The 20,541-nt window shown below is 35.3% G+C and overlaps 1 protein-coding gene across 1 annotated transcript in view; it reads right to left on the reverse strand.

The window, feature by feature from the left end:
- Positions 1–2,345: 2,345 nt before the first annotated feature.
- LOC309864345 (cysteine-rich secretory protein 2-like) overlaps positions 2,346–20,541 on the reverse strand; it is a 29,248-nt gene continuing 11,052 nt past the window's right edge. Inside the window, exons 4-9 of the mRNA XM_082729751.1 lie at positions 19,412–19,528; positions 17,935–18,022; positions 11,497–11,642; positions 10,944–11,041; positions 7,596–7,684; positions 2,346–3,022 (exon numbers count right to left, since the gene is read on the reverse strand). Coding sequence (XP_082585877.1) covers positions 2,895–3,022; positions 7,596–7,684; positions 10,944–11,041; positions 11,497–11,642; positions 17,935–18,022; positions 19,412–19,528 — 666 coding nt within the window. The 3' untranslated portion in view covers positions 2,346–2,894. The remainder of the gene's footprint in view (positions 3,023–7,595; positions 7,685–10,943; positions 11,042–11,496; positions 11,643–17,934; positions 18,023–19,411; positions 19,529–20,541) is intronic.

Consider the following 20,541-nt stretch of genomic DNA (forward strand, 5'->3'; position numbering starts at 1 on the left):
AAACCATGTCTTCACAAGTCTTGTCTTCTTTGATGTGGTCTCATCTTTAGTTGTGGTGTTTGTTCTGACCATCTTTGAATCATTTTCTGGGTTATTTACACTAGTGGGAATGTTATCTAGTTGTATCTGTGTTATATCTAAGCCAAATTTAGGCTCCACCTACCCTGCCCTATTACCCCAGGGTTAGATGCAAGCAGCCCAGTGGGGAGCATGACTGGAAGCTAGGTCCCTGAATACCTAGGCAGTGCCCTTTTCCACACTAATTTTTTTTTCCCCTTCTCTCATTCTCTCTCTCTCTCTCTCTCTTTTTTTTTTTTTTTGTTCCCTGCATTGGCAGTATACTTAAAATGTGAACAAATTGGTGCAAAATGAAAGTTTTGCTTTATTCCTGAGAGGAGAATCCAGATTGGAAAAATACTATAATACTGTTTTCCTCTGTAACATAAAGAGAAAGCATTCATTCATTAATTACTAAGTAAAGAGTTAGCTGAAGAATTTTGTAAAATATTTCTTATTAAGATGAAGAAGTTACCTTCTATTCCTAGTTTTTTGAAAATTATTTTCACTAAAGGTGTTGGTTTTTATCAAGTGCATTTTTTGTATTTTTTTTGATGACCACATGATATCTTTATTTTGATATAGTATATACATTAATTGATTTTTGAATACTGAAACATTTCATTCCTCACTTTGTCATGGTGTATAATATTTTTTATATGTTGGATCTATGTTCATGAGAAATTGTAGTCTATAGTTTTTTTTTTTTTTCTTATGATGTCTTTGTCTGGCTATGGTATAAGTTAATGCTACCTGAGTTGGGAAATAGTTCTCCTGTTTTCTGTCATGATATAAATAAATATTATCCTGAGATTGCACAATATATATTTTATATTTAAGGTACATCCATAATCTAGTAAAATTTAAGTCAACCTCTCTTCTACTCAAAAGTCTCTTAACTGGTTGCTTGCATTCTTGTTCTTTTACAATTTATACCTCATCATATCACCATCTTCTTGTTCTTTTACACTCTTGTTCTTTTACAATTTATACCTCATCATACCACCATCTTCTTTAATATATTCTCATGGCTTGTTATCCTACTTATAACAATATCCCAATTCTTTATGTACCCTAGAGCACAGCATATGACTAAGTTTCTGCTTAACTCTCTGGCCTGCTTTCAAAATGATCATTACCTTGCTCATTCTCCTCAACTATGTTAACTTTATTCCTACCTCAATAACTTTGTATTCACTATATTCTGTTTTCTCCTTTAAATCATCTTTTCCATTGTTCTCTTAACTTCTAGTGTGATTCTAACCCATCCTTAGAGAGGATGCACCTGACATTCTTATTAACATTTTCCTAGTCTATCCTCACTATTCTCTATTCTGTTGCCCATTTTAGTTCATAGCACTTACCACTTCCACTATTATCTTAAATATTTATTTGCAAAATAACTTCCTATTTCCCTTATGAAAGTATGAACTCCATGGAGTTCAGAACTTGGTCTCTTTTGTTAATCACCTTATTTCAAGATCCCTAATTAAACACCTGAGACATTTTTCAATAAATATTTGTTGGATGCAGGAATGAAATGAATTACATTGTGAAGAGTATTATGAAAGAAAATACAAGGAGCTATGAGAGAGAATGGGGTGAATTCTTCAGATTAAATGCACAGAGGAATCTCTTGGGTAAAATGACATTAAATGTGAAGAAGTTATTCTAGCAAATAATAAAAGGATGACTCGTCCAGACAGAGCTAATAGCAAACACAAATGCCCATAGGTAAGGAAAACCTTAGGGAACTTGAGAGAATTAAATAAGGTCGTTGATCATTATTGGAGCATAAGAACTAAAAGAGAGTGGAATGAAGTGGGATTAGAAAGGAGCATTTAAAAACATCATTCTACTTCTTGCAGATGGGTATAAAAGTATAAATATTATCTAAATGCTTAAGAAGTTGACAGAAAGGTTTTGAAAGTAGACTAATTAAGAAACATTTCTCTTTAGAGGATAGGAAATGTGCTCCAAAAATAACATCCAGGAGCTACATTGGTGGTCTTGAACCTCTCCTTGCTTTCCCTTTACCCCATAACTATACCTGCCCTTGATATAATTTGTGAATCCTGACACTGCATAAGGATATGAATCTAATATGACAATCCAATTATTGGTGTATCTGAAAGGTCTATGAAAAAGATAAAATCAAATATTTAGCAATGAAATAAAGGAATTGACACTGGGTAAGGGAGTGGCTGAGAAAGAATAACCAGATAATCAGGAGAAAAATTTTCCAAGCATTATAGAGCCAAGAAAAAAAAAAAAAGGCGTTGTTGTTGTTGTTGTTTTAAATGCATTTTTTATTTTGGAGTGCTTTTAGATTTACAGAAACTTTGCTAAGATAGTACAGAGAATTCCCATATACCCTTCACCCAGCTTTAGTTTCCCCTAATAATCATCATCTTGCATTACTCTGGTACATTTGTCAAGGCTAAGTAATGGGTGTTACTATCAAAACCAATTCAGACTCTATTTAGATCCCACCATTTTTTCCCACTAATGACCTTTTTGTGTTCAAGGATCTGATCCAGGAGACCACACTCCATTTAGTTCTCATGTTTTTGTAGTCTCTTCTGGCCTGTAATGCTTTCTTGGAATTTCCTTTTTGCTCATGATTTTTACATGAGCAACAGATAATCATGGATTATGTTATTTTTTAATCCTTTGCATGAAAGAGATTTCTGTAAAATAAAAAGTAGATCCAAGAGAAAAAGTCTTATTATTTGGAATAAAATTTATAGCTAACATGCTTACATCTGTGCTAATGTCAAATCTAAGTAGATGATGCCGGTCTCCTTCCCTTAGCCCTGCTCAGTCTGTATTGGCACTTAGTAAATTTTGTCTTCACATTCGCAGGAGGCCTTGCAATTTTTCTTGACAAAATCACGTTCACAGCTATAGTTTTTCTTCAAAACATCACAGTTAGAAAATTCATTTTTATATTCACAACTGTTGGCTGGAATAAAAACAAAGAAATTAGTCAGTTCATTATTGTTTTCCTCCATAGCAGCAATGCAAACAATAAATTCAATGTAAATGGGGAGAAGACAATTGAGCAAACAAGTTGGTATATAACACTACGATGTAAAGGGAAACATTAATCCGTCACTTCTTTTAAAATTTGAGCTTTCTGGAATGTTTCTAAAATGAATTGACATACTTTCTTTTCTCAGAAAATAAAGTAAAATAAATTTAAATGAGTTTCTCTACAATTACACTGTCCAAAATTATAACCTCTAGCCATGTGGTTGTTTAAACACAAGCTTAAATTAATTAAAATTACATAACATTAAAAAATAAACTTTCAGGTCATTGGTGATACTTGTTACACATCAAGCACTCAATGATCAATTTGTCTAGGGGTTACTTTACAGGACAGTGAAAATATTGAATATTTCCATTATTGCAAAAGATTTTACTAGACACTCTTGCTCTATGCAGACTTTAGTGACATTAGTCTTTCTTTCAAGAGAAAGAAATCATTATGAGAAAATGTAAATGTAAAAACAGGAAGGAATTTCACTATGATTATCAGATATTTCTACCTTGAAGTTCCTCATTGGCCACAAATTCAGTAACTCTCAAACTAAATTCATCATTCTACTCCCAAGTGTGGCATTTCTTTGGAGTCACTCCCCAACTCCCAACTTAATTTCCCCAGTATCAGAGAAATGAAATTCCTAGTTACTAAATAATTCAAACCAGGAACTGGGAATCAACATGAACTCACTGCTTTTTACTTTTTGTCAGCATTTGCCAAGTACAAGAGACAAACACCGGTTTTGCTACTTCCTTCCTATGGCTCATTACTGTCCATTTCTCTTCATTAAGTTTGTCCTAATGCAGTAAATACATCCATTTGTTTTTTGAACCCCCATTTTCAACTGTCTCCAAGCTGGCTTCCATTCACTACTGCCAGATTTTCATAAAACACAATTCTGATCTCATTACTTTTTTGTTGAAAAATCTTTCAGTTGGTTGCCTCTTGCTAACAGGATAGATTCCAAACCCCTTAACAAATAGTATTCAACAGAGGAGTAATATGTTCTTCTTTAATGGATGTACAGCTTTAATATCATTCAATATTCTGAACTAGAGCTACACAATTCACTCAGAAAGAATGGTGCAGATCAATCTATGCAATTGAAAGTAAAAATTTCAGTTAATGGGTTAGCTGCATTATTCGTAATAATTTTTTTCAACTTAATTTAATTTTAATTTCAATTAAATTTACTTTTTTCAATTTAATTTGTGTTTGAGGTCAGCCTTAGTTTTATTTATATTATAATATTTAATTTTAACTATTTAACTCATTGAATTTTACACATATATATATGTTTACATTGCATTCACACTAGATATATTCACTTTTGGTGGCTTATGAGGTTTTTTCTTTTTTAAATTAAAATAAATATAATTTTTTTCAGTGTTCCAAAATTCATTGTTTATGCACCACACCAAGTATTCCATGAGATATGTGCTCTCCATAACACCCACCACCAGGCTTAATAATTTTGATAACATATCACAACTAAACAAAAATACCAATTATTTGTATTTAAATCCATAACACTAAACATGAAATATTATATGACACTAAATTTAATCTTTTGCTATAGTATTTTGAGGCTTCTGTGAGTTAATAATGCTATATGCAGATTTGATTGTCATTTTAAAAGTATGTAAAAATTACTAGCAAACACAAGTGTGAGTGCTTATTAAATTAAACTTGAAAAAAATAAACTTGATTATTCTAAGTATACTGAGGGGAAATGAAGAACTTAGCATGATAAACTCATTAATTATATAAAGACAGGTGTCTGAACTGATCTGTGTCTGTTCTCATACTGTTATATCTTGTACATATTTTCTCTTTATAAAATCTTACTTTTGATTTAATTGCATTAACTTTGATAAAAAAATATTTCATTGCAATGAATTATTTCCACAGAAACATTTTTATATATGCCCATATGTAACAAGTGCTTATATATTGATGGTAGATTTTTTTTAGGTTACACGTGGTAACAGGAATTTCATTGCAAATAATACATAGATACTGTGTAAAACTTTTGATTAGACACATCTATTGCATACTTTTATTTTTGTCTTTTGCATGAAGACATTAACCAGCTTCCCTGGTTCTTAAAAAAATTTTTAAAAAGGGTCTATGGCTTTTATGATATTGAGGTATGTTCCTTCTATCCCTACTCTGTAGATAGTTTTTATCAAGAAGCAATACTGTATTTTGTCAAATGCTTTTTCTGCATCTAGTGAGAGGATCATATGGTTTTTATCCTTTCTTTAATTAATATGATGTATCACACTGATTGGTATGCAGATGTTGAACCCTCCTTGCAGCTAAGAAATAAATCTCACTTGGTCTGGTGAATAATCTTTTTAATGTACTGTTGGATGCTATTTATTAGCTAAGGTCTTGGTAAGAATTTTTGTATCCACGTTCATCAGATGATGCTCTATGTAGACAATCCAAAAGACTCCACCAAAAATTTGTTACATATAGGAATTCAGCAAATTAACAAGATATAAAATATTGATTTTGTTGATTTATTATTCCTATTTCTAAGCCCTAAAAATGAGGCAGAGGAAAGAGAAATCAAGGAATTCATCCCATTCAACTGGACCAAAAAACCATAAGACATTTAAGAATAAACCTAATCAAAAGGTAAAAGCTCTGTACTCTGAAAACTAGAGAACACTTATGAAAGAAATTGAGAAAGACACAAAGACAAGAAAAAACATCCTATGATCATGGACTGGAAGAACAAATAGTGTTAAAATGTTTATGCTCCCCAGAGCAATCTACACATTCAATGCGATCCCTATGAAAATACTATCAACATTGGTCACAGAGCTGGAGCAAATAATCCTAAAATTGGTATGAAACAGGAAAAGACCCAGATAGCCAAAAAAAAGTGTTGAAAAAGAAAACCAAAGCTGATGGTCTCATGGTGCCAGACTTTAAGTCTTATTACAAAGCTGTTGTCATCAAGACAGTATGGTACTAGCACAAAAACAGACACTTAGATCAATGGAACATAACAGAGACCTCAGAAATGGACCCTCAACTCTATGGTCAACCGATCTTTGACAAAGTAGGAAAGAATATCCAATGGGGGGGGGGAGACAGTCTCTTCAAAAAATGTTGCTGGGGAAACTGAACAGCCACATGCAGAAGAATGAAACTGGACCACTTTCTAATACCATACACGAAAATAGACTCAAAATGGATGAAAGACCTAAAGTTAAGACATGAATTCATCAAAATTCTAGAGAAGAACATAGGCAACAACGTCTTCAACCTTGGCAACAGCAATTTCCTGCTAAACACATCTCCAAAGCCAAAAGAAACAAAAGCAAAAATCTATTGGGACTTCATCAAGATCAAAAGCTTCTGAACAACAAAGGAAACAGTCAGCAAAACTAAAACTGATGAAATGGGAGAAGATATTTGCAAAATATGTCTTATCAGATAAAGGGCTAGTATCAAATGAACTTATCAAATTCAATACCTCAAAACCAACATCCAGTCAAGAAAGGGCAGAACACATGAACAGATATTTACCCAAAAAATACATAGAAATGGCCAACAGACATGAAAAAATGTTCCACATCACTTGGCATCAGGGAAATACAAATCAAAACTACAATGAGATACCACCTCACACAGGTCAGAATGGCTAGAATGAACAAATCAGGAAACAGCTGATGTTGGCGGGAACTCTTTATCACTGTTGATGGGAATGCAAACTCTGGAAGACAATATGGAGGTTCCTTAAAAAGTTAAAAATAGCGCTACCCAATGACCCAGAAATAGCACTACTAGGCATTTATCCAAAGTCTACAAACATAGCTATTCGATGGAGCACATGAACCACAATGTTCAGAGTAGCAATATCCGCAAAAGCCAAACTATGGAAGGACCCCAGAAGTCCATTGGTAGATGAACTGATAAAGAAGATGTGGCATATATATCTATATTATGCATATCAATATCTATATTAGAATATAACCCAGCCATCGAAAAAAACAAAATCTCGCCATTTGCAACAACATGGTTGGAACTAAAGGGAATTATGCTAAGTTGCTAAGTAAGATAAGTCAATCAAAGAAAGACAGACAATATGATTTCACTCATATGTGGAATTGAAGAAACAAAACAGATGAACATAAGGGAAAAGAAGGAAAAATAAAATAAGTTGAAAACAGACAGGGAGGCAAACCATAAGAGACACTAAACTCTAGAAAACAAACTGAAGGTTCCTGGAGGGGAGGTGGGTGCAAGGACGGGGTAACTAGACGATGGGCATTAAGGAGGGCCCTTGGTGTAATGAGCATTGGTCACTATATGCAACTGATGAGTCACTAAATTCTACCCCTGAAGCAAATATAATGTCAATTAAATTGACTTTACATAAATAATTAAAAAGATAAGAGGTACCCATAGAGAAAAAAAGAGCCAGGTTATTTTATTATATATATTAACAAACAAATGACATCAAACTTACTGCAGAGTCCATTGACACAGTGATGAGGACAGCTGGCACAAGTTTTTCCTTTCAGGTAAGGGGTATTTATCTTGCTAATAATATTACCACTAAAATTTGAAATACAAAATGTCAAACATTTTTCATTTTTCAGTTTAGTTTATACTTCCAGGGTAGCATCTATCACCATATATACCTGAATATTTGGTCACTGTTTTTCATCATATCAAATAACTGAAAAAGTAAAACTCTCAGCATGTACTCAGGTATCAGTGTAAAGAAAAAAACTGACACATTCACTCATGTCCTTGACCATAATTTCACAGCCTGAACAACTGAAATGGGATTAATAGAGTCTAAAATATTCAGAGTCCATTTTAACATGACATTCTTTCTTCCCCAAAAGATTTGGTCAGATTGCTAAATTAGTGAACCCCAAAGTGATGGATAGTGATAAAACATATCCTTTAGAGAGAGATCACAACTTGGGAGCAAAAGGGTTGCAGTATGTAAATGCTTAAAGTTACATATAATTTTATATTAAAAATGATAATTTCTATAATAGGAACTAAGGAAGGCAAAGCCCCTGGATAATTTTGGCTTCAAGATGGTGGTATTGAGGGCACCTGGATGGCTCATTGGGTTAAGCCTCTGCCTTTGACTCAGGTATGCTCTCAGGGTCCTGGGATTGAGCCCTGCATTGGTCTCTCTGCTCAGCAGGAAGCCTGCTTCCCCCCTATCTCTGCCTACTGCTCTGCCTACTTTTGATCTCTCTCTCTGTCAAATAAATAAATAAAATCTTTTTTTTTATTCTTTTCCTTGTTTCTTTTTTTTTTTTTTTTCTTAAGATGGAGGTATTGATTTGGGGTACCTGGATAGCTTAGTAGGTTGTCTGCCTTCAGTCAGATCATGATTCCAAGGTCATGGGGTCAAGCCCCATATCGGTCTCCCTGCACTGTGGGGAATCTGCTTGTCCCTCCCTACTTCTTGTTCTCTCTCAGTCACTCTCTCAAATAAATAAAACATTAACAAAAAGATGGAGGCAGTGATTTTAAAGTAGTTTTTGATGTGTGTTTTTGGTAGTAGGGATGCTTAAAGGTTTTTGAATGTCTAGAGGATTTGTGTGTGAGATTTTAATGCTTATGAAAAATGGGAATGTTAGAAAAAAACAGTTTTATTAACACTAATCACAAATGTATATTTGTCTTACATTAACTAACCTATGTCTCATTGATGAATATTATTCAAGAGAGTCAAAGTCTCAATAGTAACAAGTGGGCCAAAAATACAAAGCCATGCACCTGAATCTCACTCCCGGCACAGAACATAATAATCATGTATGAGTCCCTGGAAAATCGTGAAATAAGACACAAACATGTTCTGGAATTTCTCTCATTCCTGCTTTTCCTCATTATTCACTCCAACTCTCACTTCAGATGACTGGCTCCAGATCCTCCTCTCTTAGAGCCAGCCAGTGAGTTTGGGTGCCTTCTCCTAGGACCTTTCAATTCTTTTTCTTTTCTTTTCTTCATTTCTTTTCTTTTCTTTTCTTTTCTTTTCTTTTCTTTTCTTTTCTTTTCTTTTCTTCTTATTTATTTATTTTAAATCTTTATTTATTTATTTATTTATTTATTTATTTATTTATTTATTATTTATTTGACAGACAGAGATCACCAGCAGGCAGAGAGGCAGGCAGAGAGAGAGAGGAGGAAGCAGGCTCCTGCCGAGCAGAGAGCCCGATGTGGGGCTCCATTCCAGGATCCCGGGACCATGACCTGAGCTGAAGGCAGAGGATTTAACCCACTGAGCCACCCAGGTGCCTGGACCTCTCAATTCTTTCTAGTAAACCTTAATAAGTGCTTGCAGGAAAATGATATTGGAGGTCATATTTCTCACCCTGGAGATTCATATGCTAAGGTTATCTACAGTCTGAAATAAATCCTGTAGGAGCCTTGGTTCTAGGGGTCCTCTTGTCTCCTTTGGCAAGAAACGTCAAACATTAAAAGAAATTAATGTTAACAGAGATATTGAGATTAGATCATCAGTATATCCACAGAATTTATTGTGAGTAAGTTTAGACATAATCCTTGATGAAATAACATATTTCCTGCTATAGATCAAGACCTTAAAGTATGGTTCATTATAGAGATTTTATGAAAACTTCTGAAAAATAAAGACTAGATTTTGTTCTTTTCTGGACTCTGAAGTACATTAAGGATCTCTTGAAAAACCTTTGAGCTGCAAAAGAATGAATAATTTGTGAGGTAATAATGTGGCTGATTTTTTAGATAAACAGGACAAGGGATATTTTAGCAGGAGAAGCTAAAATCTCAATCTGCCATTCCCTACTTGCCACTCCACTACCATCACTTCTTAACCATCAAGCTGTCACCCTTCTAAAGTGTGAAATTAGTGAGAACCGATGATATCAAATCTAGAGTATTGCTCATGGAATAGCTGTGGGCTCAAGGGAAGGGCAACTGATAAAAAAAGATGCCACTTTGAAACTGAGAAAAGAGAGTTTCAGAATTTATACTTGGAATTGAGAACCTGGTCTCTTCCCTGAGAAGTTGAATGTATCTCAACTTAAAAGACATTTCCAAAGATGTATTGCTTCTGGATGGACCCAGAAGGTATTATGCTAAATGAAATAAGTTGAACAGATAAAAACAAATACCATATGATTTCACTTATATAGGGATTCTAAAAAAATAATAATAAAAAAATAAAAACCACAAATATACCATAAGTACAAGAACAAACTGATGTTTGACAGAGGGGTGGCAATGGGGGGGGGCAAATAGTTGAAGGGAAGGGGCACCGGGTGGCTCAGTGGGTTAAAGCCTCTGCCTTCAGCTCAGGTCATGATCTCAAGGTCCTGGGATCGAGTCCCACATTGAACTCTCTGCTCAGTAGATAGCTTGCTTCCCTCTCTCTTTCTGCCTGCCTCTCTGCCTACTTGTGATCTCTCTCTCTCTTTGAGATAAATAAAAAATCTTAAAAAAAAAAAAGTTGAAGGGGAGTGGGAAGTATAGGCTTACAGTTATGGAAAAGTAATTCATGGGAATAAAAAGTAGAACATAGGGACGATAGTCAATAATATTACAATAGTTATAGCATTATATAGTGACTGGTGATAGCTACAGTTGTGGTGAGCATAGCATAAAGTATAGACCTGGTATTATGTCATATACCTAAAATAATATGACATTGTGTATGAACTATGCATCATTTAAAAAAATGAAAAAAAGGATTTATTCCTTTTCATTACTGAAATGTTTTATATTCTAGTTTGTCTACTATACAAGAATTTTAAAAATATTAAATTGCACATAGGATTATCACATGAACTCTAAAGTATATACTTACGCAGGACAATATTGGCAAACATAGTAGTATCTTAGAGTCTCTTGATTGGGACAATAGGCAACCCCACATCCAACACGGTAAGAAGAATACCATACAACCTACAATTTCAAAAAGGAATATAGGAGAGTACATTAAGGAAGAGGGAAAATACTGCAAAAAAAAGTAGCAACTGTAACACTGAAAAAATGATACTATCATAGTTTGTAGCCAAGTTCCTTTTGAAAATATCTGATACTATCATAGTTTGTTCCTTTTGAAAATATTTAATTCAGTTATTGAAGAAAATTACAAATTTTAAAATGTTAAATCTTAATGTATCTTTACTATTTTACCCATTTCTAATTTTGAAAAAAATATGGAGTATGCTTCCTTACCAAGAATTTTGCAAGTGATGGAAAAAAAAAGACAACTCTAGATGAAGTACCAGCCAATGCCAGGGCTATCATATCTATTCATACTCTTACCCAAATTGAACATTGGACTTGGTCATAATTTAGAGATGCTTTCATGTTAGAGCATTTGTGGTCAAAGTATTTTCATTTTTTTGTCTTACCTGGGTGTAATGTCCAACAACTGCATTGGAACTCTTTGGTCCTACACCGTAGATAAAATCATGGTGCTCATCATACCAGTTTTGGATTGCATCTGACCAGGAAGCAGGGTAACTTGACATAAAGAGATTCTCACCACATTTTGTATCTAAAGATAAATGGATTATTCTTGAGGAAGCAATAAATCATGCAATGGCAAAAGAAATCAACTACATGGTTTCACTCATATGTGGAACATAAGGAATAGCATGAAAGACCAGAGGGGAAGGAAGGGAAAACTGAAGGGAGGGCCGGAGAATCAGAGGGGGAGATGAGCCATGAGACACTATGGACTCCAGGAAACAATCTGAGGGTTTCATAGGGGAAGAGGGTATGGAGATGGGGTAGCCCAGTGATGGGTATTAAAGGGGGCACATGTTGCAATGTACACTGGGTGTTATATGCAAATAACGAATCATGGAACACTACATCAAAAATGAATGATGTACTCTATGATGACTAACATAATATAAAAATATAAAAAAGAAGGAATCAACTACACGCAAGGATGTTGCCCTTCAAATACAATGTCTGTATTTATAATTGTAATACATAATTAAAAGGGCTTCCGTCCTTCTCAGCTCTAAAGCTGAATGGAAGTCAGATCTGTCTGGGGCACCTGGGTAACCTAGTAGCTCAAGAGGCCAACTTTTTATTTCAGCTCAGGTCATGATTTCAGATCATGAGGTCAAGCCTTGCATCAGGCTCCCCACTCAGCAGGGAGTCTGCTTGGGGTTCTCTCTCTCTCTCTCCCTCTCTCTCCCCCTCTGCCCCTCCTCCAGCTCATACTCTCTCTCTTTCTCTAAAATAAATAAATCTTTTAAAAAAGATTTTATTTATTTATTTGTGAGAGAGAGTGGGAGCACAAGCAGGGGAAACTGCAGGCAGAGGGAGTAGTAAGCTGCCTATTGAGCAGGGAGCCCGATGCCAGATTTGATCCCAAGACCCTGGGATCATGACCTGAGCTGAAGGCAGACCCTTAACCAAATGAGCTACCCAGGTGTCCCTAAAATAAGTAAATCTTAAAAAAAAAAAAAAAAGATTGGTCTAGGATGCAGAGACAGGCATCAATATGCAAGCTTGCATAGGTTACAAAGACCTTATTATTCAAAAATTAAAAAAAATTATTAAAAATCTTATAACTCAAAAATATTGTTTTTTTAAAAAGAAGGCTACTTCTCCACATTGTAATGATGCCTATGCTCTTAGCTTTGTACTGTAAATTCTCAAAAAGCAATGACCAACTTTCATTCTTTTTCTCCACCTCTTGTCCACCCTCATCAGAGTTTTTTCACATATTGGACTTTGTCTAAATGTTTATAATTAGGATTTTTGTGTGACCTTCCAAAAAGAGTTCTCTTTTTTTTTTTTTTTTTGAATTTTTATTTATTTATTTGACAGAGAGAGATCACAAGTAGGCAGAGAGGCAGGCAGAGAGAGAGAGGAGGAAGCAGGCTCCCTGCTGAGCAGAGAGCCTGATGTGGGACTCGATCCCAGGACCCTGAGTTCATGACCTGAGCCGAAGGCAGCGGCTTAACCCACTGAGCCACCAGGCGCCCCCAAAAAGAGTTCTACAGGCAATCTATAAGAGCCCCAATTAACAGGCAACTGACATCAGAAGGGATGGCAGATTTCAAAGCTTTTTGATTCTCTCTTAATCATTAAATCAGAATGTCATAAGGCCAAATCTTCCTCAGAGAATTAGACAAGAAGAGCCTTGTAGAAGGTGACATCAGCAAGATGGGGGAGTAGGGACCGCTGGACTCTCATTTCCCTAACACACTGATCCAGTAACAATTTCCAAATAAATTGCCCTTTGTGGGAAAACTAACTGAAAGACTCCTAGACCATGGGAGAATATGAATGCAGACTCACTGAAATCTGTAGGGAAACTGGGACACCCTTTGCTAGAATGCCTACCCTCAGAACAGTGCCTCCCTTATGATCAGGAAGAGGTCCCCTAGCTCCCAACATCTCCCAGGGGGAAGGAAGGAGTTGATTCTAGTGCCCAACATCCCAACCTTCCCTAAGGAAACTCCCCAGATAGCTTGCTTCTGTCTTGATGGTTTTAGAGCTCTGACAGTCAGGCACAGGCTACCCTAACTGGAGAAAATGGAGATGATGACTTGAGCTGGTAGGTACCATACCTCCTTCCCTTGGCTCAGCACAGAGCAAGCAAATGAATAATCTTAGTTCTCAGCTTCCTCCTGGGAAGCAAATAGCTAATTGGTGGGTCCAGGCCTCTAATTTCTCTAATGCTGTCTAAAGAACTGACATCTGTCTTGCCAGTATTGGAGCTCTGAAGTTTTTGCACAGTGTTGCTCCCTGAGGGAGAGCAGAAATGGTAGTTTGGATTGATAGAAACCATAGCTCTTCTTTTCAGTTCAGTATAGAACAAGCCAACACCACTGCTGCCTGTTTCTCCCTAGAGTGGGGCAGATTTGGTCTATGCATTCAATGTCACAGATTTTCCAGAGGCTACCCCAAAGACTGCCAAAAACTGTCCTTCCCTCTCTGAGAACGCTAATAAGATCTAGCATAATCTAGCTGCCTGGGGCAAATGAGAAGAGATAGAGATTTGGGTTCACAGTTGCCTCAGTTTCCCTTCCTAGTTCAGCACAGAATGAGCAGATTAAAACAAACGAACAAACAAACAAACAAACAAACACAATTTCAGCCTCTTCCTGAATAGGAAAAGAGTTGAATGAAATACCCAAAAATCTTTTTCAGGGGGCTGCCTGAGGAACTGACTATAGATCTTTTCTGATCACAATGAACTTGAACATATATTTCTTCAAGGAAGATGTACAACTTGAACAACAGGTATATAAATGGTCTTGGGTAATATGGACATTTTAACAACATTGGTTCTTCTCAATAAGCAAAAAATACTTTATTCAATAAGTGATGATGAGAAAATTGGACAGATACATGCAGAAGAGTAAATTTGGACCTCTATTTTTTTTTTAAAGATTTTATTTATTTATTTGTAAGAGAGAGAGAGAGAGTGAGAGCAAGCACAGGCAGACAGAGTGGAAGGCAGAGTCAGAGGGAGAAGCAGGCTCCCTGCAGAGCAAGGAGCCCGATGTGGGACTCGATCCCAGGACGCTGGGATCATGACCTGAGCCGAAGGCAGCTGCTTAACCAACTAAGCCACTCAGGCGTCCCTGGACCTCTATTTTATAGAACTCACAAAAATTAACTCAAAACAGATTAAAGATTTAAACGTAGGACTTGAAACTGTCAACCTCCTCAATGAAAATATAGGGAAAAACCTCTTTGACATTGTTCTTAGTAATTCTTTCCTGGATAGGACACTAAACGTTCTAGCAACAAAAGCACAAATAAATAAGTGGGCCTGAATAAAACTAAAAAGTTTCTGCACAAAAAAGAAAAAATCAAGAAAATGAAAAGGTAACCTATGGAATGGGTGAAAATATTTACATAGCAACAACCCAATAGCCAAAATTAACCCCATTTTAAAATGGGCAGGGTTTTTTTGTTTATTTTTTCTATTTTTTAGTTACCACTTTTTATCTAGCATTTACTTATTTTTATTATTTTATTTTATTATTTGTAATGTAGTTAACATACAGTGTTATATTAATTTCAGGTGTGCACTGTAGTGATTCAACAATTTTCGACATCACTCTGTGCTTATCACTAATGTCCTCCTTCATCCCCATCACCTATATCACTCCTCCTCCCACCCACTTTCCCTCTGGTAACCATCAGTTTGTTCTCTTATAGTTGAGTCATTTTCTTGATTTGTCACTCTTCTTTTCCTTTGCTTATTTATTTTGTTCCTTAAATTCCAAATATGAGTGAAATCATATAGTATTTGTCTTTCTCTGACTGATTTTGCTTAGCATTATACACTCTAGCTCCACCCATGTTGTTCCAAATGGCAAAATTTCTTTTTTTTTTATGGCTGAATAATACTTTATCATATGTTTGAATGTGTATATTCATTCTGTCCTATCAATGGACACTTGGGTTGCTTCCATAATTTGGCTATTATAAAATAATGCTGCTATAAACATAGGTGTGCATGTATCCCTTTGAATTGGTGTTTTTGATATGTTAGGGTAAATACCCTGTAGCACAGTTACTGGATTGCAAGATAGTACTATTTTTAACTTTTTGAAGAACCTCCATACTCTCTTCCACAGTGGTGGCATCAGTTTGTACTCCCATGAACGGTGCATGAGGGTTAATTTTTTTCCACATCCTCTCCAACAGTTGTTGTTTATTGTGTTTCTTATTTTCGCCATTCTCGTAGGTGTGTGATGATACACCTCACTGTGGTTTTGACTGCATTTCCATGATGAGTGATGTTGAGAGTCTTTTCATGTCATGGCTGGCCACCTGTAAGTCTTTGGAAAAATGCCTGTTCAAATCTTCTGCCTATTTTTTGAGCAGAAGACATCAAAAGGTATTTTTCTAAAGAAGATATACAGATAACCAACAGGTATTTGAAAAGGTGCTCAACATTATTAGTCATCAGAGAAATGTACATCAAAGTCACAATGAGATATCACCTTAAACCTATTGAGATGTTTATTATGAAAAAAAGAAAAAGGAGACAAGTGTGATGGTGAGGATGTAGAGAAATCAGAATCATGTACACTGTTGGTGAGAATGAAAAAATAAGTATAGCTACTGTGGAAAACAGTATGGAGTTTCCTCAAAAAATTAAAAGTAGAACTATAAAATGATCCAGCAATACCATTTCTGAATATTTATCCAAAAGAATTGAAATCAGCATCTTTAAGAGATATTGACACACTCAGGTTCATTGCAGCAGTAGTCAAAATAGGCAACATTTGGAAACAATCTAAATGTCCATGGACAAGTGAATGGATGAAAAATCACACATGCACACACACACACACACACACACACACACACACTGGAACATCATTCATCTTTAAAAGAAAGGAGGAAGTTTTGCAACATGTGATAACATGGCTAAAATTTGAGGACATGATGCTAAGGGAAATATACCAGCCACAGAGAAATTACTGCATGAATCCATTTATATGAAATATCTAAGAGTCAAATTCACAGAATCGGAGTTCAATGGTGGTGGCTGAGGATGAGGGAAAGGAGAAATGGGACTCACTAATCAATGAATTTCAGGTAAGGAAGGTAAATACGTTCTAGGTATCTGTTGTACAACATTGCTCCATATAGTATTTTTAAAAATTGGTCAAAAGTGTAGGTCTCATGTTAACTATTCTCACTACAATAAAACTTTTTAAAAAAGCATTGTTGCTACAATAAAAGTAATAAAAAATAATGAAATGTCTTGCAGCTCAGAAACATTTGCCTCTTTTCAGCTCTCACTGAATAATATCTAGATGCCGCTTAAAGAGAATATAAAGTATTCTTGGTACACAGTCTATGCAAACTACTTGACTATTATCAAAGAGTAAAAACTGAATGAACATACACAAAGTATTCATGATGATATTTAAAGTTTAAGTATTTTTATAACAGAATTCAGGAACTTGTCTCATAACTCAGTATATTTATGAATACAAAATAAGGAGATATTTAAACACCAAGCAGATCAATTTGCAAAAGGGCAGTGGGTTAGAAATCAATAAGCCTGTCTTTCTTTGACTGAGTTATTTCACCTAGCATAATATCCTCTAGTTCCATCCACATCATTGTAAACAGCAAGATTTCATTCTTTTCATTTCATTCACTCATTCAAACACTCATATGTGGAATTTAAGAAACAAAACAGGCAAACATAGGTAAAGGGAAGGAAAAATAAAATAAGATGAAAACAGAGAGGGTGGCAAACCATAAGAGACTCTTGACTATAGGAAACACACTCAGGGTTGCTGGCAGAGAGGTGGTGGGGGGTTAGGGTAACTGGGTGATGGGCATTAAGGAGGTCATCTGATATAATGAGCACTGGATTTGTATGCAACTGATGAATCACTGAACTCTACCTCTGAAATTAATAATACAGTATATGTTAATTAAATTGCATTTAAATAAGAGATTTTAAAAAATAAATCAATAAACCTGGTTAACTTTTCAGTATATGACACGACTTCAGGATGTGCTCCTTGGTCTTTTTTCCCATGTCCCTAAGCTTGGAAGCTGGAGAAATGACGCTGTATGACTTGTTAACTCATGAGCTTGTTGAGGGGAACAAATGAAGTATTGCTTCAGGAATTATTTGCATAATGTAAATAGTCAAGAAGCCTAAAATACTTATAATCCTCCCTCCCTCTATAGATAGTTCGATTTTAAAACAAGCACTATAAGCAACATTTATTTACTAAGTCTTCTTACAACATCCCAGAATGTTCCATTCTATTTTTTTTCCAATGTTATTTTATTTGTTCATTCATTCAACAAATATTTACTCATTTACATACTGGTTTTTCGGTCCTCTGGCACACTGTGTTCTAGAGTGCACTTGTTTGCCCACTTTTGTGCATTTGCCGCTGCTTCTGTGCTCCATTCCTAAATGCCAAAAGAAAAAAATAAAACACTTAAAGCTTCAATTCCAATGAAACATATGCTTTATAATCTGATTGGTAGGTTGATTTGCACTACTTTAAAACTTCTATAGCTATAGTAATTGTCGTCAGTTTGATGAGGTCTTTTTGTTAGGGAGGTATGTGTGTGTTTATCTGCTCCAATGCCCATTTCCACATGAAGAGAAGTTCATAAATGATGTGTCTACTGAGAGAAACATCTAATACAATATCTGACAATTTGTGATAGTACAGGAGCCACACCTAGGATTTTTAGTAATAGTTCTAGTCTAAATACTCACCAATATGTGAAGTCTTTAAATTATATTTCAATAGTAATAAACTGTCCCAGATTACTCCCAATTCCACTTATAGCCCATCACATTCAAATGGGAGACATCTAGCATTTACAGATTGTGTCTTAGAAAGTGGACTATTATTTACCCCAAATGACACTGATTTTTTTTAAAAGACTTTTAAAATTTATTTAACCAAATGATTTGTGGTTTTCTAAGTTTTACATTTTTGATGTTTATTCCTAAGTATATGATTTTGATGCTACTGTAAATGAAATTGTGTTTTCATTTCATTTTCAGGTTGTACATTACAAGTGTATATAAATACAACTAATTTTTTCAACAACAGAACTCAATATTTGTATATATTGTGAAATTATCACAAGTCTCGTTAACATCTATCATTACGCATAGTTACAAATTTCTTCTTGTGATAAGAATTTTTAAGATCTATCCTCTCAGCAACTTTCAAATATACAAAATATAATAGTTCTAACTATTGTTACCATATTGTATATCACATCTTTAGGACTTATTTATAACTGGACTTTTGACCACCTTCCCTCATTTTACCCATCCCACATCCCTCACCTCTGGCAACCACCAATCTGTTCTTTGTAACTATTGGTTTTTTTTTTTTTAATAATATTTAAAATTTTTTAAAAAATTTATTTTCATTGTAACAGTATTCATTCATTTTGCACCACACCCAGTAATCCATGCAATCCGTGCCCTCTCCAATACCCACCACCTGGTTCCCCCAACCTCCCACCCCCCACCGATTTTGAAAGAAAGTAGATAGGACAGATAGTGACAGAAAGTGCAATGGCTTCCCATTTGATGTCTGAAGATCTGTCTTCTAATTTTGCCTTCCTGACTTAATAGCTCTTTAAACTTGACAATTAATTAACCATTATAAAGAAAAATTAATTTTTGCCCTGCCCATAATACAGTTCAAATGAAATAGCAGAATGGAAGCAAAACTTTGTAAGCACAAAGTTCTTAAGAGATGTTGGTTACCAGCTGCCTGCTCTAATCACTGCTGATTCACACCATTAGCCTTTATCACTACCTCTTACCATCTTTAGCATGTTGCTGGCAGGTGGAGAGACCGATTTCCTTAGTTCATTGTGTTTATTTACAATCTTTTCTTGGACTTGCTTTTGAGTGGCTAACAAAGTTTTAAAGGACGGATCCTAAAGGGAGATAAAATTAAGGTTATCTTTTTAACATTTGTTAAAATTGCATTTAAGAGTGCATAAGTGAATTCGAGGGAGCCAAGATCATTTTAGAAAGCATTCAAGTCAATATTAGTTGTTAAGTATTGCCAATGAACCTGAGCCAAAGCTATGACAAGTAGGAAAGAAGTAATTTGAAGTTTTAAGAATGAAGATGGCATGACAAATTGAAATCTCCTCTGAGGCCACCAATGCCAATTTCTAGTTTCAAGGGATTCTTACTGTATCTTTTCTAGCCATTTGAGAGATAATATTTTATAATCATAAAGGAACACATAGAAACATTAAGATATTCATTCAAATTCACAGGCTGCAGCAGATAGGATGAGAGTAGACCTCAAGATTCATCTTAGATGTTAAGGAAACTTTGACCTGATATCGTCTGTATTTAGAGGAATAGTGTATTTAGGGAAGGGATGTTCAGGTTCGAAATATATTTAGTAATCATAAAATTATTCTTCCTATTATGGTAGATTTAAGGATCTATTTTATTATGATCTGATTTCACACTCAAAAGGTAATTTTGCAGTATTAAAGAATTCCAAGGCCATTTAGAAGGAACAAAATCACCCAATTAATGGGCCATTGCTAACTCTGGTTCTTTTTTAGTAACAGCATAAACTATTAAATCAGCTGCTGGAGGCATCTGGGTGGCTCAGTGGGTTAAGCCACTGCCTTTGGCTCAGGCCATGATCTCAGGGTTCTGGGATTGAGCCACACATTGGGCTTTCTGCACAGCGGGGAGCCTGCTTCCCCCTCTCTCTCTGACTGACTCTCTGCCTACTTGTGATCTTTCTCTCTCTCTTGAATAAATAAATAAAACCTTTTAAAAAATCAGCTGCTGAAATTTAGGTATATTTTAATATTGTGCATGTGGTGGGGGAGGTGTCTAGCCTGGAGGTAGGGTAGAGTGTGTGAACTTTTCCCTCAAGATTGTCTATGGCCATACCACCCTGAATGCACCCACTCTC

Source organism: Mustela nivalis (genome assembly GCF_964662115.1).
Source record: "Mustela nivalis genome assembly, chromosome: 5".
In the NCBI taxonomy this organism is placed as follows: Eukaryota; Metazoa; Chordata; class Mammalia; order Carnivora; family Mustelidae; genus Mustela; species Mustela nivalis.